General features: G+C 60.1%; 1 protein-coding gene across 3 annotated transcripts in view; it reads right to left on the bottom strand.

The window, feature by feature from the left end:
- The window catches only part of CARS1 (cysteinyl-tRNA synthetase 1), a 47,812-nt gene that overhangs the window by 28,179 nt on the left and 2,088 nt on the right, over positions 1-17,545 (bottom strand). For 2 of the 3 annotated variants that reach the window (XR_006775083.2, XM_045770695.2), the window contains exons 2-7: positions 10,105-10,353; positions 6,054-6,145; positions 5,279-5,367; positions 4,741-4,837; positions 4,267-4,365; positions 3,255-3,404 (exon numbers count right to left, since the gene is read on the bottom strand). Coding sequence is in view for 2 of the 3 variants with exons in the window: in XM_045770695.2 (XP_045626651.1) it covers positions 3,255-3,404; positions 4,267-4,365; positions 4,741-4,837; positions 5,279-5,367; positions 6,054-6,145; positions 10,105-10,353 (776 nt within the window). In the remaining variant the exon portion in view is untranslated. The remainder of the gene's footprint in view (positions 1-3,254; positions 3,405-4,266; positions 4,366-4,740; positions 4,838-5,278; positions 5,368-6,053; positions 6,146-10,104; positions 10,354-17,545) is intronic. The other variant, XM_045770696.2, reaches the window with a different exon arrangement.

The raw sequence follows: 17,545 nt of genomic DNA, 5'->3' as shown, positions 1-17,545 counted from the left end.
TTGGAAGCAACAAAGACGCACTTCAGCACATGGAACAATGAGTGAGCTGCGGTCCCCCCAGATGATGGAGTATTACCTAGAACTGAAGGGAAAGGAGCTATCAAGCCATGAGAAGACATGGAAGACCCTAAAATGTATATTTAGTGACAAAAGCCAACTTGAGAAGGCCCCATACTATAGGATTCCAACTCTGTCACATTCTGGAAAGGGAAAACCATGGAGGCAGCAAAAAATCGGTGGTCTCTGGGGGCTGCGGGGAGGGAGGGATGAACAGGCAGAGCACAAAGGATGCTTAGGGCTGGGAGACTACTCTGCATGAGACGGTAGGGGTAGGGAGATATCATGACACATCTGTCTACACCCACAGAACGTACCCCCAAGAGAGGACCCAAGGTCAACCATGGGCTCTGGGTGAGGACGCTGTGTCCGTGCAGTTTCATCCATTGTAACCAACGGGCCAGGTGGGGAGGCCACTGAGAGTGGGGGAGGCTGCAGCAGGAGGGACGGGGCACAGCGGCAATCTCTGTACCTTCCTCTCAATCTTGCTGTGAACCTAGAACACTGCTCTAGAAACCAGGTCTTTAGAGAAAACAGATGAAACACAGAGAGTGAATGGAGTGGACCATCTGGTCTCGACGATGCTTCCACACAGTGTTTAAAATCCTGACAGTGTCTCCCCTGGGACCGGACAAGCTGAGAATTCAAAACATACCCAAAGAACAACAGTAGGACCAACAGGCCTGGACGTATTCCCTCAGACAGCGGAGTGACGCTCGCCCAGGGTGGGCGGTGTGACCAACAGAAGAGAACCGACAGACCCAGACGCAGAGCGGACACAGAACACAAAAATGCGAAGTCTGAAAACAAGGAGCTGATACATTTGACTGCAGTAAAATAGACCATTATTAAAGGAAGTGAAACAAAAAAACCCAGGAGATTGGGACAAAGTGCAACGCACTAAAATGACAAAGGACGAGCATCCAGGAGTAAGAATGCCTACAAACCCGTAAGGAAAAGACAGCTTGGTGGAAAATGGGGCAGAAGACGAGGGCTCAGACGAGAGCACCTCGTGAGAGATGGGAGAGAAGCGAATTCAAGCCGCCGTAATGACGGCATTACACACTAGTTTGTGTCCCGCTGACGACAGGAAAGAACCGGACAACCTGCAGTGCCTGTGGGCACCCACGTTCACGCGACACTGGGAACGTGTCTGCAGCAGCCGCTTGTGCACACGCTCAGGAAAGCGCTACTGTACCGCGGGCCCCACTGAGCGCCCGGGACCCCCAGGCCGCCCCCCTCCCCCGGTGGCGTCCGTGCAGACGGGTGGCTTACGAGGAAAGTCCACCGGCTCTCTCTGGAGTTGGCGCTGTGGCTGCGCCCGAGGCAGCCCCGGGCACCGAGGGTCCGACGGGCTCCCCGCGCACACACCTCTCCCACAGGCAGCCGCGTGTTTTCTGGTGGGGGAGAGTGTGCTGCGTGTCCCCGGTGCGTGGAGTCTCCCCCCGGCTGCATCCCCGAGACCCTGCAGATCTGAGGAAAACTACAGGCCGAGCACCATGTACCCTTCCGGAGATTCGCTGGATGCGTGGGTGGCCCTGGGGACTGGAGAATTACCCAGATTACCCAGGTACACACCGCACAGCCCGGCACCCCAGGTTTACAGCCTCAAGAAACTCCTGCAAATGCGTACCCAGAGATGGACAGAATGTAACTCACAGCTCATGCACAGAGCAGAGAAATGCACACCAAAACCACAACGGGATACAGCCTCACACTCGTCGGGAACAACAGACACAACCGTGCGGCAGGCATGCGGACAACTGCAATCGTGCTGCTGTGGAAAACAGCACGGCACTTCCTCTGGCTCCTGAAAATCCACCGGCCACACCGCCAGCACTTCCACTCTGACAGTCTCTGCACAGACGAACCCAGCGTAGGGACTGGAGCGGGTATCTGCACGTCCCCACTCGCAACTGCGTTAGTCATTACAGCCCAAAGGTGGAAACAACACAACTGTCTGTCAGAGCCCGGCTCAAGAATGCACTACATGCGTCTGCCAGCACTACCTCGTCTGAGGAAGAAAGAACATGAGGACCACACCTGCCACAACCTGGAGGACATCGTACTGAGGGAAAGATACCAGTCATGAAAGGACAGACACCACAGGATTCCCCTGCTTGTGGTCCCTGGAGTCCCCGGATTCACGGAGGCAGAGTGGACAGTGGGTGCCGGGGGAGGGATGGGGACGGTGTCTCAGGGGGACAGAGTCTCTGTTTGAGAAGATGGAAAGTCCTGGAGACGAATGGTGGGGACGGCAGCACAATAACGTGAATGTGCTTAGTGCCCTGAGCTGTGCACCTAAAAATGGTTAACATGGTAAATTTTACAAACTGTATACTCTACTATACTTTTTAAAGGAAAGGGCATTAGTGGAACACTTAAGAAAAAATGCACACTGGCACTGTTGGTAACAAGGGAACATGACTGCCATCCGAGGAGAGGGAGAAACAGCTGGGCCCAGGACACCCACTGAAGGAAGGCCAGCTGCAATGCGGAGGCCCCACTCAGACACGCTGAGCGAACGTGCACGTCCCCAAGCCCGTGTATGCCAGACTCCTTCTCATTAAGCTCAGAACAAGCTGGCAATCTAAACTCAGTGAGGAGGAAAGGGAAAGGGAAGCCTGAGCCAGGCTGGGCTCTGGGAGCATCTCTTCCACTGCCTCCGGATGGACAGACAGCCCTGGCCACGTCTTTTCCGGAGTTTCTGGATTCCTGAGTGGTGAAGAGGGTGGCCAGCAGAGGGCGCTGGCGTGAAGGAGAAGGGCCACTGTGGCCAGGGCCGCCTCCAGGGGACAGACGGCCTCTCCCACGGGAAAGGCTGGCAGAGAGCCAGGCCCCCGGCACCCTGTACCCTCGTCCCGTCTGAGGGAGAACTTTTCCCGGGGGGAGAGAGCCGGCCCAGGGGGCCCCACAGCCCGATGCCACCTCAACCTCACTCTGCTCTCTGCGCGGGTGCGCCACCGACAAACACCGGAGAGTCGGCTGGAAAACTCTGGAATGACCTGCCACACACATTCCAATGGGCCCTCAGTCCTGCGAGGACACGGTGTGGGGGTAGGCGGCAGGTGCGGGGCGGGAGGGCACTGGCCACCCCCTCCGCGCAGCCCCCGGCGCTGAAGCTCGGGCTTGAACCTGCGAGCAGCGAGCCACCCTAGCGCCACGGTGTGGCTGTGGCAGGTACGCAGAGCCCTCACCTCCTCACAGCCGTCGGCCACCGCTGCCGGGAGGTCGCTCTGCATAGCCCTCTCCAGAGGCTCTGCGGCCAGCTTCACCGCGTGCTGAATGCGTTCCAGCATCTGCTTTTTGTCGGGGTCCGTGGTCTCACGTAACTTGACTGAAAACAGCTGCAAGACAGGAAAGGGCAGACCCATCAGACGTGGCTCAGTACCGCCCCGCGCTCCCCAGGGCCCCTCGCTGGAGACGCGGGCTCCTCCCACTGCGCGTGCAAGAAAGAAGTCTGCGTCCCTAAGGGAGGGGGCCCAGTTTCCCCGACGGAGAGGCAAGGCCAGCAGGAGCGGACAGACCCTCAAGGCCCGCTCCTCACGCCGCCCCCCCGCCGCCTGGTTCTCTGATGTCATATGCTGTGCTCGGGGTCACGGGGGCATCACCTGGGGCCCGCCCCTGGTCGGCCTAAGACTGCTAAGCTCTAATTCCATTCCTAGCATTTCTTCTAGAGACAGAACACATAAGCACACCAGTAATCACTACGGCAGCTACTGAAACAGCGATTCCTAGGACAGAGAACAGAATGACTTACTCTAACCTCACTCCAGTAATACAGTAATTCACAGCACTGTCATTCAAAACAAAGTATTAAATTGGAAAGAACTAATTTCTTCAAGGTTTGAAGATTTCCAGTACCCCCAATGCAAGCGGCTCGGCCCAGCGCCTGCGTCGCCCTGGGAAGTGCCGCGTGGCTGAGACCTCCACACGGAAGAGCCCGCAGGCCCGTTCAGAGCATTTTCAGAGCAAGCGTACGTCAGTGCCACCGTGACGGACACTGACACTCTCCCATCACGGCAGGCACAGCCCCGTCCAGGTGTGTCTCTCCTGGCCACTCTTCCTGGCGGCCAGGGGACCACATCGGTCAGAACTCCGGGGCCCGACGGAGCTGGCTTTAGTTGTGTGCACGCTGTGAAGCCCACCAAGGACGGCCGCCGCTCTAGGGGCAGTCAGGAGTCAAGGAGCAGACAGCGAGGGGCCCACCTTCAGGGCGGCGTGAACATCGTCCAGGAGCTGGGCTGCCGGCGGCTGCTTCTCCCGGTACTGCTCAAACAAGTAGTTCTGCCGGGCCCTCCTGATGATCTGGAAAGAGGAGACGGAACCTGGGGCTCGTGCCCCCATGCAGCAGGCCCGCGCCGAGGCTGCTCCTGTGACCGTGCTGGTCTTGAGGAAACGAGCTGCCCCCTCCCGGCCCTCCGTACGTCGCACCACACATGAGAGCACGCACGACCGCAGGCCGTGCCGCCACGAAGCACCACGGGCGTGCGGGTCTCTCACGGCATCTACACGTCTGAATACAGGATGTCATGTGTATATACCGCGATGCTCCCACACCGAGGGGCTTCGCACCGTGCATATCAGGTCGAGACCTGAGCTGGCCGAAGCCCACCTTACTTCATCTACGAGCACCGCCTCCTCCCTGTCACCCGCTCTACTGACGACATGCGGGAGCCGTACCTTGTCGTCCACGTCTGTGATGTTCATGCAGTAGAAGACGTCGTAGCCGAAGTAGTCGCGCAGCACCCTCCGCAGGATGTCGAAGGAGATATAGGACCTAGAGCACGGGACACGCCTGTGCCGCCGCCGCCACACTCCCCGGCCTGCCGAGAGCCAGGGGAAGCCTTCCGCGGGCCTGCCCCCGGCCGGCTGCTGCCCCAACCAGGGGCCGGGAGCACCGTGGGGCCCGGCCAGCTCCGCACCTGGGCTCCCACCAGAGACGCGGGGTGGGGAAACCAAGGCACGCGGGCCAAAACGACGCCGGCCACGGGGCTGCAGGGCAGCGAGCTCGCGGCCCGTGCGCGTTCTACAGCTTCTCCATCATCAGCACAGATTACTGACGGAATGAAAATGTTCATCTCAAAAACAGGAAGGAAAAGCCCAGGACGGATTTTCCTTTCAGATCTCAGACCTCTCTGGCAGAGCGGAGATCCCTGAGAGGCCGCGATGCTCCCTGTGGGACCCCCGGCCCGCGCTGGGCGCCCGGCAGCGCTCCTACCTGGCGTGCCCCATGTGAGATGCGTCGTAGACGGTAGGCCCACAGCAGTACCACGTCACCTTTTTCCCATGCTGAGGTATAAACACGTCCTTTGTTAAGGATGAAAGAAAGACAATCACCAGGCACGTGAGAGACGCTGTACAGGCTGCCCAGACCAGCAACAAACAGCGTGGCTTGTTTACTCAAAATCCAACTAGAGCAATGTCGCTCTATTGACAAAGTCACAGGCGTCAGGGGCGGAGGAACTCAGTTACTCCGGATGGAATCCCCAAGACCCCCATCTCCCGGTCTGCCAATGTGCTCACTGATGGAATTCCAATCAGTCCACAGCTGGAGCCACGGGCCACGCTGAGCAGAACACACCAAGCAAACGCCATTCAACTGGGATCCAATCCTGCCTTCTTCTCAAAACCTGGTCGGCTCCCAACCACGCCAACCGGGTCCCCCGCTGTGCCCGTCTGCTCAGCGTGCGCTGTGACAACTGCTGCCACCATGTGTCCTCTCCAAAAGCAGGCCAGCACTTGGCCTGGCTCTGAGGGATGCGTGCTGGGGGCGCTCCAGGCCCACAAGCCCACAGGCAGGCTTCCCCGCTGTCAGGGGACAGCTCTGCCCTCCCCCAGGGGCCACGTGCAGAGTGCCTGGCGAGCATGGAGACATCTCCATTCCTGCCTGGACCAATCGCTGCAGAGCTCGCCATCGGACACCAGCTCGCGGCTCCGGAAGGGCGCGTTCGCCCCCCTCAGCGCCCCCTGCACCCCGCTGCACTCCCCCTTACCTTACTCCGGGTGAGGCTGTTGTAGAGACGGAGCTTGCATGGAGGAGACCCAGCTGGAGGAGACCACTGAGGCTGCTCCCGCCGGCCTTTACCTGCCAAGGCGGAGAGAACGCAAGTCACGCTGCACCCAGACACCTGGTCTTTACGACCAACGTTTTCTCAACGAATCGTGACACGGGGCTAAGCGGTGCGGGTCTCCGTCAGCATCACCCATGTCAAAGGCAATGGTGTGTCTATTTTGCTCTGCTCACAGTCTGCGTGGCAGTGGACCGCAGCACGGCTTGGGAACACCCGTGAGATGTGGTCACACCCACTGCATCCCCTGCTCCCCAAACCCAAGCCCTCTCGGCCGCTTACGGGCACCGTGGTGGACATGGCTGGCGGGCCAGGAGGGGGCACAGGCCCTGCACTGCCAGACTCCAATGCAGCGTGTAAGTGCGGGTGCCCTACCCTTTGTGGAGGCTTTGTGGGACACGGGCCACTTTCCAGAGCACTACAGGACTGGCCAAGCCACAACCAGCCCATGGCCCCAGAAACTCAGTAAGAACAGGCTCCAGCCCAGCCCCATCTCCATCAGATGGGGGCAAGCGAGTGGCCAGCTTCCCCTCAATTCTGGTCCCCACCCCCCACAACGCGCGGGTCACTCCGACTCAACTGGGACCGGACACTTCTGGCTTCTAGCTCCACACAGGTGCTTGACCAACTCTGGAACAGTGTGGGGTGGCTCTGTCCCTCGCTGCCTTCCAGGACCCGGTCCCCTCCCCAGCGCTATCTCGGGGGCTGCCCCTGCTGCTCCATGTGTCCCAGGCCCATGCTTCCAGCTGGACAGAGAGCGGTACTTATGCGGCCTGTGCCCTGAGAGCCCAAGGGGGGGCGCAGCTCCACCCTGGGCATCTAGCATCCTGCGCCTAGAGCCCACCTGTCCCTCCTAGCCCTCGCTCACAGTGCACAGGATGGGCCTATGGAAGCCTCCGCACTACCCGTCCCATCATCCCAAGCAGGCGTCTTGCAGCTCTCCTGTCCACTCCCCACCTCTGCAACTGCAAAGATTCTCTCTTGTGCTGGATGGCCTACTGAGACCCCCCCGCCCAGAGCCCCACTCACTGCTTCCTGCTAGGAGTCACGGAGAAGTCAGTCCTGAGCTTGGCCATTTGTCCAAGGTGTCGCATCAGCCATACAGAGGCTGACTTAAGAGACAGGTGGAGGAGAGAGGAGGAGGAAGGCAGCTGCCGCGCGTGTGTCTGCATGAGCACGTGCGCAGGTGGGGAGGGGAGCAGGCAGACAGGGGAAGAGGCCGTCCGCGCTCCACAGGAGCTCCTGACTCTGGGTGATCGCCAGCAAACCGAGGCGGCCACAGACTCGGGGGCGTCGGAAAGCCCACGCGCTCAACGAAACAGCGCTGCTTATCACCGAAGTCAGGTGCACGCCTTACAGGTTCACTTTAAGTGCCGCAAATGCCCCTGAAGGAAACTCTCAGTCTGGGACTCAGTGCGGCTCCGTCTGCCGTGCATGCCACCACACGTCTGCTCTCTCACTCAGACCCCATAACTCCCAAAACAGAGCCAACACGCCATCTGGGCTAAGCGGGGCCATCGGCCAAAGCTGCCACACACACTGATGTGAGCCAGAGGACCAGCCGCGCTCGTCCTGCACAGTGGGAAGGCTCGGGGCTCACAGCACAGAAGGCCCCTCCAAGAAGACAGAGAGCGGTAGGACGCAGCCGGAGGTGGAGCCTGGGGAGCCTGGCCACCCCCCAAAGGGCCACCGCTGTCACACAGCTGGTGGTAGGTTCGAGGGAATCTGGCAGATATCACCCAAGGACCCCTGACTTAATGAGGACATTTTTCTCTAGCGTTCCCTTACACTATCAACTGCGACGTGCCCATGCATGAACACGGCTCACTCAGGACAGCAGCCCACCTGCGACGCTCTACAGCTCCACGAGGCTAAGCCGAGTCTCTCCGCGCTTCACTCGCGCCTCTGCCGCGGCAGTCGCCACCCCGTGCATTAATTCTTTGTTTCAGTTTCTGCTTGAACTAATGAACACGTATCCATTCATCCAACACATACCCAGTCCCCCTCCAGGCCCTGTCCCGGGCACAGGGCCACTGCGCAGATACCAACCCCTGACCCAAAAGAAATGCACATGCCACTTATGGGCGCTATGCCCATCCCGCCACCGAGGGAGGAGAAACATTCCCCCAGGACACAGGGGTGTGGACCATGGGCAGAGACCGGTGCCACACTGTGCCGCTCCTATAGCCAAGGACCCTGAGCTTCCTACCTGGGGGCTGGGAGCCGCAGTGGCAAAGAGAGCCCCTGGCAGGAGGGGCAGCACTCCAAACACAGACACAGCAGGCAAGGCCCTGGCGGAGTGGTCCCTCTGTGCCCGGGCCGTGGGGGAAGACTGATGGGACTGGGAGGAGGCAGGAGGAACAGGGGCCGCCCACGCCCCACTTTCTGTGCCTGAGAGCATGCCTCGGGGTTTGAGGCCCACAGCCACAGGGAGGGAGCAGTGACAAGCTGTCACAGGCGCTGGTAGGATGGACTTGGAGGGAGTAGGGACAGGGTGCCGGGGACTGGGGGACTGGGAGAGGTGGCGCTCGCGCCCAGGATAGGACGTCAGAGCCCTGAGACGGAGCAGCACTCAATTCCAGCAGCATCAAGGGGGCACTGCAGGTGCTCGGCTCCTGTCCTCCCAGGAATGCGGGAGACGGTTCTGCGACCAGCCCTGCTCGGAGGCCACCCACTGCCTTGGCCCGGGAACACAAGGGGACTTAGAGATGGAAGGAGTCAGGAAACGCTATGGGTGCCCCCCAGGGTGCATCTCTCCCCTGCCTCCAAGCCAGCCTAGCCTCATCAATGCACAAGGCAGCACACTGCCTCGAGTGGCCTTCCTCTGCACGGCTAAAAGGCACCTGCTCGTTCTCCCAACAAGGTCCTGGACGGAGCAGGAGCCAGGCCGCTGCCAAGGCTGGGAGCCCCAGATGCCCCCTTACCTCCACCCCTGGAGGCTGTGTCTTGGGAGCTGGGACCCAGGGGGACAACGTGGCACCTGATACCACGGACATCAGCAGGGTCACCGTACTAGATGCCCATGGAGGAGACAATGCACGCACGAAGCTCCCACCATGCGCTGGGAAAGGATTATCCAGAAAACCAAATCACACCCCACTCGGGGAGAACCAACGCCCCCACCTCCGCCTGTTACAGCACGGGACCCAGCCCAGCCCATAACAGCAGTGCAGGCGCTGGGCGATGCTCCCACCGCCTCACCTGAAGGAGTCTGGAAAAGCCCCCAGGAGGCTGCCCAGCCCGGCGAGGACAGCAGAGACAGCATGCAGCCTACCCCTCCCACGAAGCCACGTGAGTGCCCAAGCTGAGCTGCTCGAGGGCTTCAGGAGATTATGGAATGAGGTACCCAGGGGCTCATCACAGGAGAGAAACCACACAGGGCCTGAGCCCCTAAGACCTTCCAGAAGGACCCCTCAAATAACCGGTGTCACACTGTCACAGACACGCCAGCACCCCCAGGCTGGAGCTAAAGCTCAAAGCTGAGAAATGACTTTGTTCTGATTTTCAGATACTTCAATGTCAATTAACATTGCTTTAGGATGTCACCATTCTAAATCTGGCGGACACACACACCACAATGCATGGAAAGAATAAAGAAGCAGCCAATCAAATTGCAGCCAGGCCAGCAATTAGCTGAGAACACCAGGCTGGAGTCTGTGCCCAGGACCCCGCCAGACCCCCCCCGGCGCATGCTCTCGCCATGGCTCTGCACCACGGCCCTGGGCAGCTCTGCTACAGCGGCCCCAGGCAGGCCTGATCCGTGAGGGCTGACTCCTTGGCAGTCTGTCCTAACCTCCACCCAGGGAGCACTGGTCGCCCTGCCAGACCACTTGCTTGCATGCGGTGCCGGGAGCAGCCCTGCGGGCTCCACTGGGCCCCTGCTGCCAACCAGCACCACACACCTTCGGGGCCCTGACCTTGGGGGTGGCTGCCCACGGGAGAGGTGCTACCAGCTGGGGAACTCACTGCTACTCACTTGCTTGGCGCCCACAGGGCTCGCCTCTGCCGCAGGGGCCACCCAGGATCGCTTCTATGTGCCTGAACCACCGAGCCACGTGGAAGAGGCGCGTGTCAGCGGGAGGGGCCGAGAGCTGCCTGAACACGTCCACGTCTGCCTGGGACAGTGAGTACCCCCGGACATAGCTACGCGTGCTGAGGTGCTCGTTCAGGGCCTGCACCCTGGCCGCCTCGTCACTAATGCTCAGGATGGAGCTGTAGGCGGGAGCTGCAAAGACAGAGGCACACAGCATCAGTCAGGGGCCCGGCGGCTTCAGGCCGAGTCCAGACGCACGCAGGGCTTCGCTGGGTACAGCACGTCAGAAGCAGACCGGTGGCCGCCGGGGCTGGTGCGGGGCCCCGGGGAGTGATGAGCAGGGTTTCGAGTCACGGGACCGTTCTGGAACGGGACGATGGTGCTGGCTACACAGCACCGGGAGGGCGCAAGGAGGGCGTGCACTCTGAACGACTGCAACAGCGAACTTCACCTTCTGTGAACTCTACCTCAGCTAGCAAGGGAGGGGAGGAAAGCAACCCCCCAGGCCCACAGCCCCTTCTCTGCAGCAGCACACCTCCCGGTCCCTGCGGGAGCCGAGGGTGGGTGAGGACGCAGAACACTCGGCCGAACCCCTGCACTGGCATGGTGTCCAGCAGCTGAAGGCCGTGTTTCTGGGAGGATCATGGCCGCTCAGAACACCTGCCGGCAGGCCCTGCCCGCCCTCCTTCGAGCAATCACTGAGAGGACTAGCATTTGTGAGTACACACCTCCTCCAACCCAGAGGGGACTCTCAGCGACCGGCAGGCCACGCCTGACATGGAATCATCAGGAAGGATGGGCCCCCTCTCCCGCCTCTGTGGGAGGACAGAACCCTACCAGCCAGCAGGCACAGCTGGCTGGAACGGCCTTGACACTCACCAGCCCTTGGTGATTTTCTACCTCCTCCGCGGTAGTGAGCTCTGCTCACCCTCCCACCCCCTTCTCTCCTGGGAGCCATCACCTGCCCCCCACTTCACGTCCCCGGTATCAGTCACGGGGTAAAACCTGTTCTTACCACACTAACTAATGTGCAGTTGTGTCTGTCTCTGGTTTGGGGGGCTCAGGGCCAGAAGCTGCCCCAACCTGAGCAGGAGGGGCACAGATGTAGACCCACCCCGAAACAGGGAGGCAGGCGCCAGGCTGGGGCACTAAGCCAAAGACCCTTTGGTTTCGGGAAGGAGCCTGGTACCCCAGCCCGTGAGTCTGACTGAGCTGCACCTAAGCCTTGGTTATCCTCGTTCGTTTTTTTCCCTTAATTTTCTGAGCAAACCATGGAAAAAGGACCAATGCTCATTCAATTCCACAGACACGCTCTTGGCCCGGGACCCACGTAGAGTGGGAAAGTACGAGCCCACCCCCCCTCTTTGCCAGGCGCACCTGCCCTTCTGAGCTAGCTGCCCAACACCACAAGGTCACTGGGTCACCGTGCCTGACCCGCAGCAAGGACAGCTCCAGACAGGGAGGGGACGTGGCCCTACACGGCCACACTCCACCTTCTCTTGCCCTCATCGTCCCCGTTCCTGTGTGGCTGCCTGGCACAGGGGCAGGAAAATCACCCAAGCACCCATCCAAGTCCTGAGAGCAGACAGCAGAGCACGTGTGTGGGGAGCCTGCGTACACAAAGGCCTTTCTGCACTTGCTTCCACCGCAGGCTGGGCCCACCGCAGACTTCCCGGACACAGTGCCGTCAGCGAGGATGAGGTGGAATGAACCGGCAGAAGGATGAAAGCCCGCAGCATCTTCCAAGTGGCTGGTATGCAACATGGCCTGCTTCTCGGGGATGTCCTGAACCCCCAAGCTCTTCATGCATAGGAAAGGGAGGGCACCCAGGGGAAAAGTCCTCCTTGAGCCCTCAAATGAATGCTGTGCTTAAAACACAGGCTTTCCCCAAAGCCCACGTGCTTGCTTCTCCCGCACACCCCCAGGAGGGCTCTGGCTCACCTGACCCCATCTGATTGGCCACCCACTCCCGCAGCCACACCATTCTGTCTCGACTGGGGTCCTGCCCCTCACGAACAACCCTCAGGAATACGCACAGCCAAGCTGCTGGATAGGCCAGGAACCCCACCTGCACACACGTCCAGAATGCAGCCCTAGTCACCACGGCTGCCACACAGGGGCCTGGCCCATCATCTCTAGGATGCAGGCTCCCCCACAGGCAGCCCGGCTGGCCCAACGCAGAGGCCAGAGTGGCCTGCTGAAAGACACATCACCCCTCCTCATCCTCCAGACCGCCCCCACCTCACAGGGACCCCCCTCCAACTTCAGCCCCTGCTCACTCCACAAGAGCACAGCCTGTTCTTCTCGGGGTCGCTCATCCCACCGTCCCCTGCCTGCCTGGAATGTTCCTCCAGACACGGCCGGGCTCCCGCCCTTACTCAGGGCTCTGTTGGGTGTCATCTTTCCATCAGGTCTCCCTGGATGCTGTTCCAACCAGAGCCTGGACCCCCTTCCTGCTTTCTCTTTGTCCTCACGCCACTTCTTTAGGTCTGCCCCACACCCCACTTTATTCACTCAGCATATACCTTCAGCATCTAAAACTAAGCTTGGAACATTCTAGACACTCACCACATTCGCTGCGTGAATGGGTGAGCAAGCAGAATGGGAGCCCTGTCTGTGAGGGGCTGGGGGTCACCCACGGTGTCAGGGCCTCAGAGGCACCCTCCCAGGACGCAACGCACCCGTCCACGCCAGCACACGGCAGCAACCAGACTTCCGCCGAGCTGAATCTAAAGCAGCTGTGAACAAAGGCTTGCCCAGCCAGAGCCCTGCGGCCCAGAGGTGCGCACCCACAGGGGGCGCTGCTTTCGTTCACTCTGGACCTACAAGGAGAACAAGCCACTTTCCACATCCACTCTTGGAATTGTCAAAGGAGGCAAAGAGAGACCCGGAACCTCCCCCTGCCCCACCACCAGCAGGTAGCTCTGAGGACCCAGCCCGAGGGCTCTTGGGGAGTGGCCCCACGTCCCTAGGCCCCACGTCCCTGTTGCTCAGATTCTGTCTGAGACCAGGAAGAAAGTTCCAGGGGCGTCTGCGCCTCCCGCTCTCCTATAGAGGGGCCTGCCCTTGTGACCCAGCCTCACAGCCCCAGGGGGGAGTCGGGCTGGAGGTGAAATCCAGGGGGAAGGGAGGCCGTGCCTGCCTGAGAGCTCCGGGAGCCTAACTCTAAGTACGTATCAGGCTTCTTGAACATTTTCTGCACAGCGCCTTCCTCCCAGGGGCCTTCTACTTCACCTGGCAACGCGCCCCCGACAGCTCAGTGGCCGGTCAGGTGGCTGCTGGCACACTCCTCTCACAGTGAAGAAAATTAAGTCCAGGAAGATCAAGGGGAGAACGTGCCAGTGATGCGGGCAGAGCCGGGGCCGGGCCGGTCTCCTGAGGTCCGCCGTCCTTCCCGCGCTGACCCTCCGCACCCCTCTCCCGTGTCCGATGCAGCTACCTGCGCCCACCCCTCACACCCAGAGCAAGCAGACAGGGACACACTCCTCTCGCTCAGAATGTGTTCTGGTGAACAAAGCAGACCGCCCGGGCCGTGCTGCACGCCGACAGCGGCCAGCCCTGAGGAGCGGGCTTGCTGCTGATTGGTATTATGTCCCTCTTTTTTTTCCACGTGTCTTCCAATAAGCATATGCTATTTTTAAAACAAGAACAACAGGTCAAACGTCCTACCCACCACGCTGGCTTTAAAGCACTGGTGAGGGACTTAGAGAACCCCTGCTGCAGGGCAGTGGCTGCGTGAGGCACCGTGCCGTGGCAGCGCTGGGGCCCGGTGCTGGGGTCCGGTCCTGGGGCTCTGTGCTGGGGTTCTGTGCCGGGGGCCCGGCACCGGGGCTCTGCGCCAGGTTCCGGCACCAGGGCCTTGGCGCTCGGGCTCAGTGCTGGGGTCCGGTCCTGGGACTCTATGCCGGGGTTCTGCGCCGGGGCCTCGGCTCTGGGGCTCAGTGCTGGGGCTCCGGGTCTCCTCTCCACCTCCATAAAACAGGCTCAGAACAACACACACCTCATAAAAGCTGCTGCGTCTCAGTGAAATTATACTTGCAAACATTTAAACTACCGCCTGGCACACAGCCAGCCCCCAGTCGGCTTGCCACTTATTACACTTGCCCCTGTGTTATTATTAAAATGGCCCGAGAGAGTTCATCCAGAGACCACACACACATTGAAAATCTACCGTCCGGAGCAGCCTAGGCCATCACAAGAAGGATCTCCTCGGGATGGGCAGGTGCGGTGCCCAGGGAGCACGGCGAGATGAGAGGCTTCCAGGCTGCGGGACACAGACAGTCACTGAGCTCACCGCAGGCTGCCCTGAAGCGTGTCTTGAGGAAACCAACAGAAACGAGGTCAGCTGTGAAGTGGTCATGGGTTTTGGCCAGACTGCGGTCTGGCTATCAGCCCCGGTGTGAGATACGACGGGCCGGTGGTGAGGAGCCTCACGTGTGGCGGTGGCCCTCGCTGAGGCGGTGGCAGGCACTGCTGCACACGCCGGACGCCCGCTCCGCGTCCGTGTGGAGGGGATGCCTGCCAGCAGGGCACATGGCAGTGCCACTCAGACACGCACCGAGGGAGGGACACCTACTGATCATGGGACGTCACTATGAGACTGACTGGTATCCGGTTTCTCCAATTTAAACAGCCGAAGCCCTTATAAAACATTTCCCAAGATCACACAAACAAAAAACCAGGCAATCTCTCAGCACAGCTATCGAACCAAAACCCACATGAAATGAACCGCGGTCCTGCCGGAACTGAGCGCATCACCTCTCCTTCTCCTTGGTCCCTTGTTGCCAGCATTTCAACCTGCCACTGTCTTCCTCCTCTGCTCCAGGCCCAGTGCACCTGCCGGGCCCACTGGAGTCCCACAGAATCAGAACCTGGGGGGGTGAGGTGGGCCCGCAGTGGGTACCTACACCAGCTCCCGGGGGGCCCTGTGCTAAGAGCCCCAGGCAGCCTGCTCTGAGGGCAGACCCCTCACAGCAGGCTTGCCTTCCTCATAAGCTCCCAGGCCAGGTCTGTCTGTGTTTCGAAGACCAGCCTGGGCTCAGGGGGGTCAGCACCCCTCACCCATTCCCAGGCACTGCATACATGGCTAAAGACCACTCTGGGCCTTACCCTGCAGGGCTCCACGCACCCAGCCCTACAAACCGCGCCCCTCCTGCAAATACTCCTCTGGCTCCCCTCGTGGCCCTCCTGCAGCCCCTCCTCCTGGCCCCGCCCATACCGTTTCCTGAAAGGGATGATCAGCTACCCAAGTGGCTCTCAGAAAGGGGACTGGACAGGGCTTCCCGAATGTATCCCTTCTCCACATAGAATATCAGAGAGCAGAGAGGCGTGTGCCCCCCCGCTCTCCACCACCTGGGGGAATGCCACCCTCGCCCAGAGCCCAGGGTGTCCTCCCACAGGCCAAGGGCTCCTGATGCCTCCTCTGCCCACCTCTCCTGAGCACCAGCCTCTCAAGGCGGGTACCACTCATCCATGGGTGTCCCTAGGCATCGTGCCTTGCCCCCCAGACCTAGGCACAGGTCCCAGGGAGTGGCATGTCCATCGTCCCCTACGGAGCTAAAGCTTGGGTGCTTGTCTCTTACCCCCGCATCACCCACCCCCAGCAGCAGCCCTGGTGCCCGAGCCTGCCCGCCTCTCATGCCATCGCTGCCACTGCTGCCACTGTCGTCCTGCTCCACCTGCGTGTGGGGGAGGGGCAGGTGACCTTTCCAAAACCCAAAGACCTAAACACCAAGACGTGCTCAAGGCCCTTGCAGACCCAGCCCTGCGACCTATCTCCAGCCCTCCTCTGCCCCCTGGCCTCAGGAACTTGCGGGAAAGCAGTGCTCTCTGCCAGGAACACCCACTCCTCTTTCTTCCTCAGGGCTCAGCCTCCACCCCTGTTGGGATATGGCCGACCCCTCCCTTCCTCAGGAGCAGAGTGCTGGGAGCTCCCTGGCCCCAGTCCTCCATCTCTGGGCTCTGGGCCTGGCCAGCAGACCAGTGCCCACTGCTGCTACTTGCAGGTCTGGCCCGGTGGAGCCGCCTCTGTGGCTCCCCACACTCCCATCCTGCCAGTGGGATGCGCAGCAGAGAAGGAGCCGCCGAGGTTCTGTCAGCGTGTAGTCCCAGAGCCCGGACTCAACAACCTCACAGTTCTCGGCCCACCAAGCAGTGCATGCTCTGGGACAGGACCGAGGCGGGAGGCCCTCTGTTCCAGCCCACCCCGACACTGACCCGTCCTATGGTCTGGCCCTTCACTGCTGTAACCCGCCTCCCTGCTGGACGGCCAGCCCAGGAGCAGCTGGGCGATCGCCCTCGTGTGTGGTCAGACCTCCGGCACCCAGCACCGCCGAGTAAAGCAGGTGCTCAATGTATATTCCGCGAGGAAACAGGAACTATCTAAGTAAATCTTTGGGAACTGCTCAGTGACACTTCTCCACTGAAACAGAAGATAGGATGCTCTCCCCTGGATTTTCATTCTTTCATGTCTTTCACAGACCTCTCATGAGAATCGCAGTCTGCCGCTAATGAGAGGGCAGCTGGACGGCACCAGCGTCACCGCGACACTGAAATGGCTTAATCTCTACCCCAAGGGCACCATCTCTTACGACTCTCAAATAAAAGTAAATACTCGGAAACATGGAAACATGAGTTCATAGATAAGCAAATATTTGTATTCTGTAAGTACGTATGCTTCAGTTTTCTTTGGGACACACAGCAACACGTATTGGCTTTATCTTGTGTGCCCTCACACACACTCTGGACTGGGGGCCCTAGCTGTTCTTCTGCACGGAATCATTCAGATTATCAGCAAAGGCAGTGCACGATGGTGGCTAAGAGCTCCGCTGCGGTCAAACTGGCAGGGCTGGAAGCCAGGCGCGGCCTCTGGCGAGCTGTGTGACCCTGCACAAATCACACAACTTCTCAGAGCAGCAGGATTCTCGCCTAGACAAGCAGATAAGAGCAGTACCAAGCACAAGGGTTATTCTCAGGATGAAAGGCCACACAGATGTATTCAGACCACTGCCTGGAAGAGACACGCTGAGAAAAGCGCCAGCTATACGATGGTGACAAAGACCCTCTGACTTACACGGCACGGAGAGTTAAACGGCAAGTCTGACACAAAGCCACCAAAGACTGCCTGGACCCTGCAGGGCAAGGCCTCTGAGAGGCGCTCCATACACCTAGGCATCCTCAGGGATGAGACCTGTCTTTCTAAAGCAAGCGGAACCTGCAATGGGACGCTCGCCTTTGAGCAGCAAAGGGGAAGCTGCAAACCCGGTGTCATCACAGGGAACCAGCCGTTCTGAATCTACTTAAGAAAGAGCTGAAATGGGAAGAATATTCTAAATGAGGACCTCCTTGCAAAGCCTGGGGAGGGCACCTGGGTGGCTCAGTCGGT

The sequence above is a fragment of the Ursus americanus genome, chromosome 24 (assembly GCF_024610735.1).
Source record: "Ursus americanus isolate L20-20 chromosome 24, mUrsAme1.1.p, whole genome shotgun sequence".
NCBI classification, from domain to species: domain Eukaryota; kingdom Metazoa; phylum Chordata; class Mammalia; order Carnivora; family Ursidae; genus Ursus; species Ursus americanus.
Note: the sequence above shows the minus strand (reverse complement) of the source record. Positions and strands in the feature narration are given on the sequence as shown.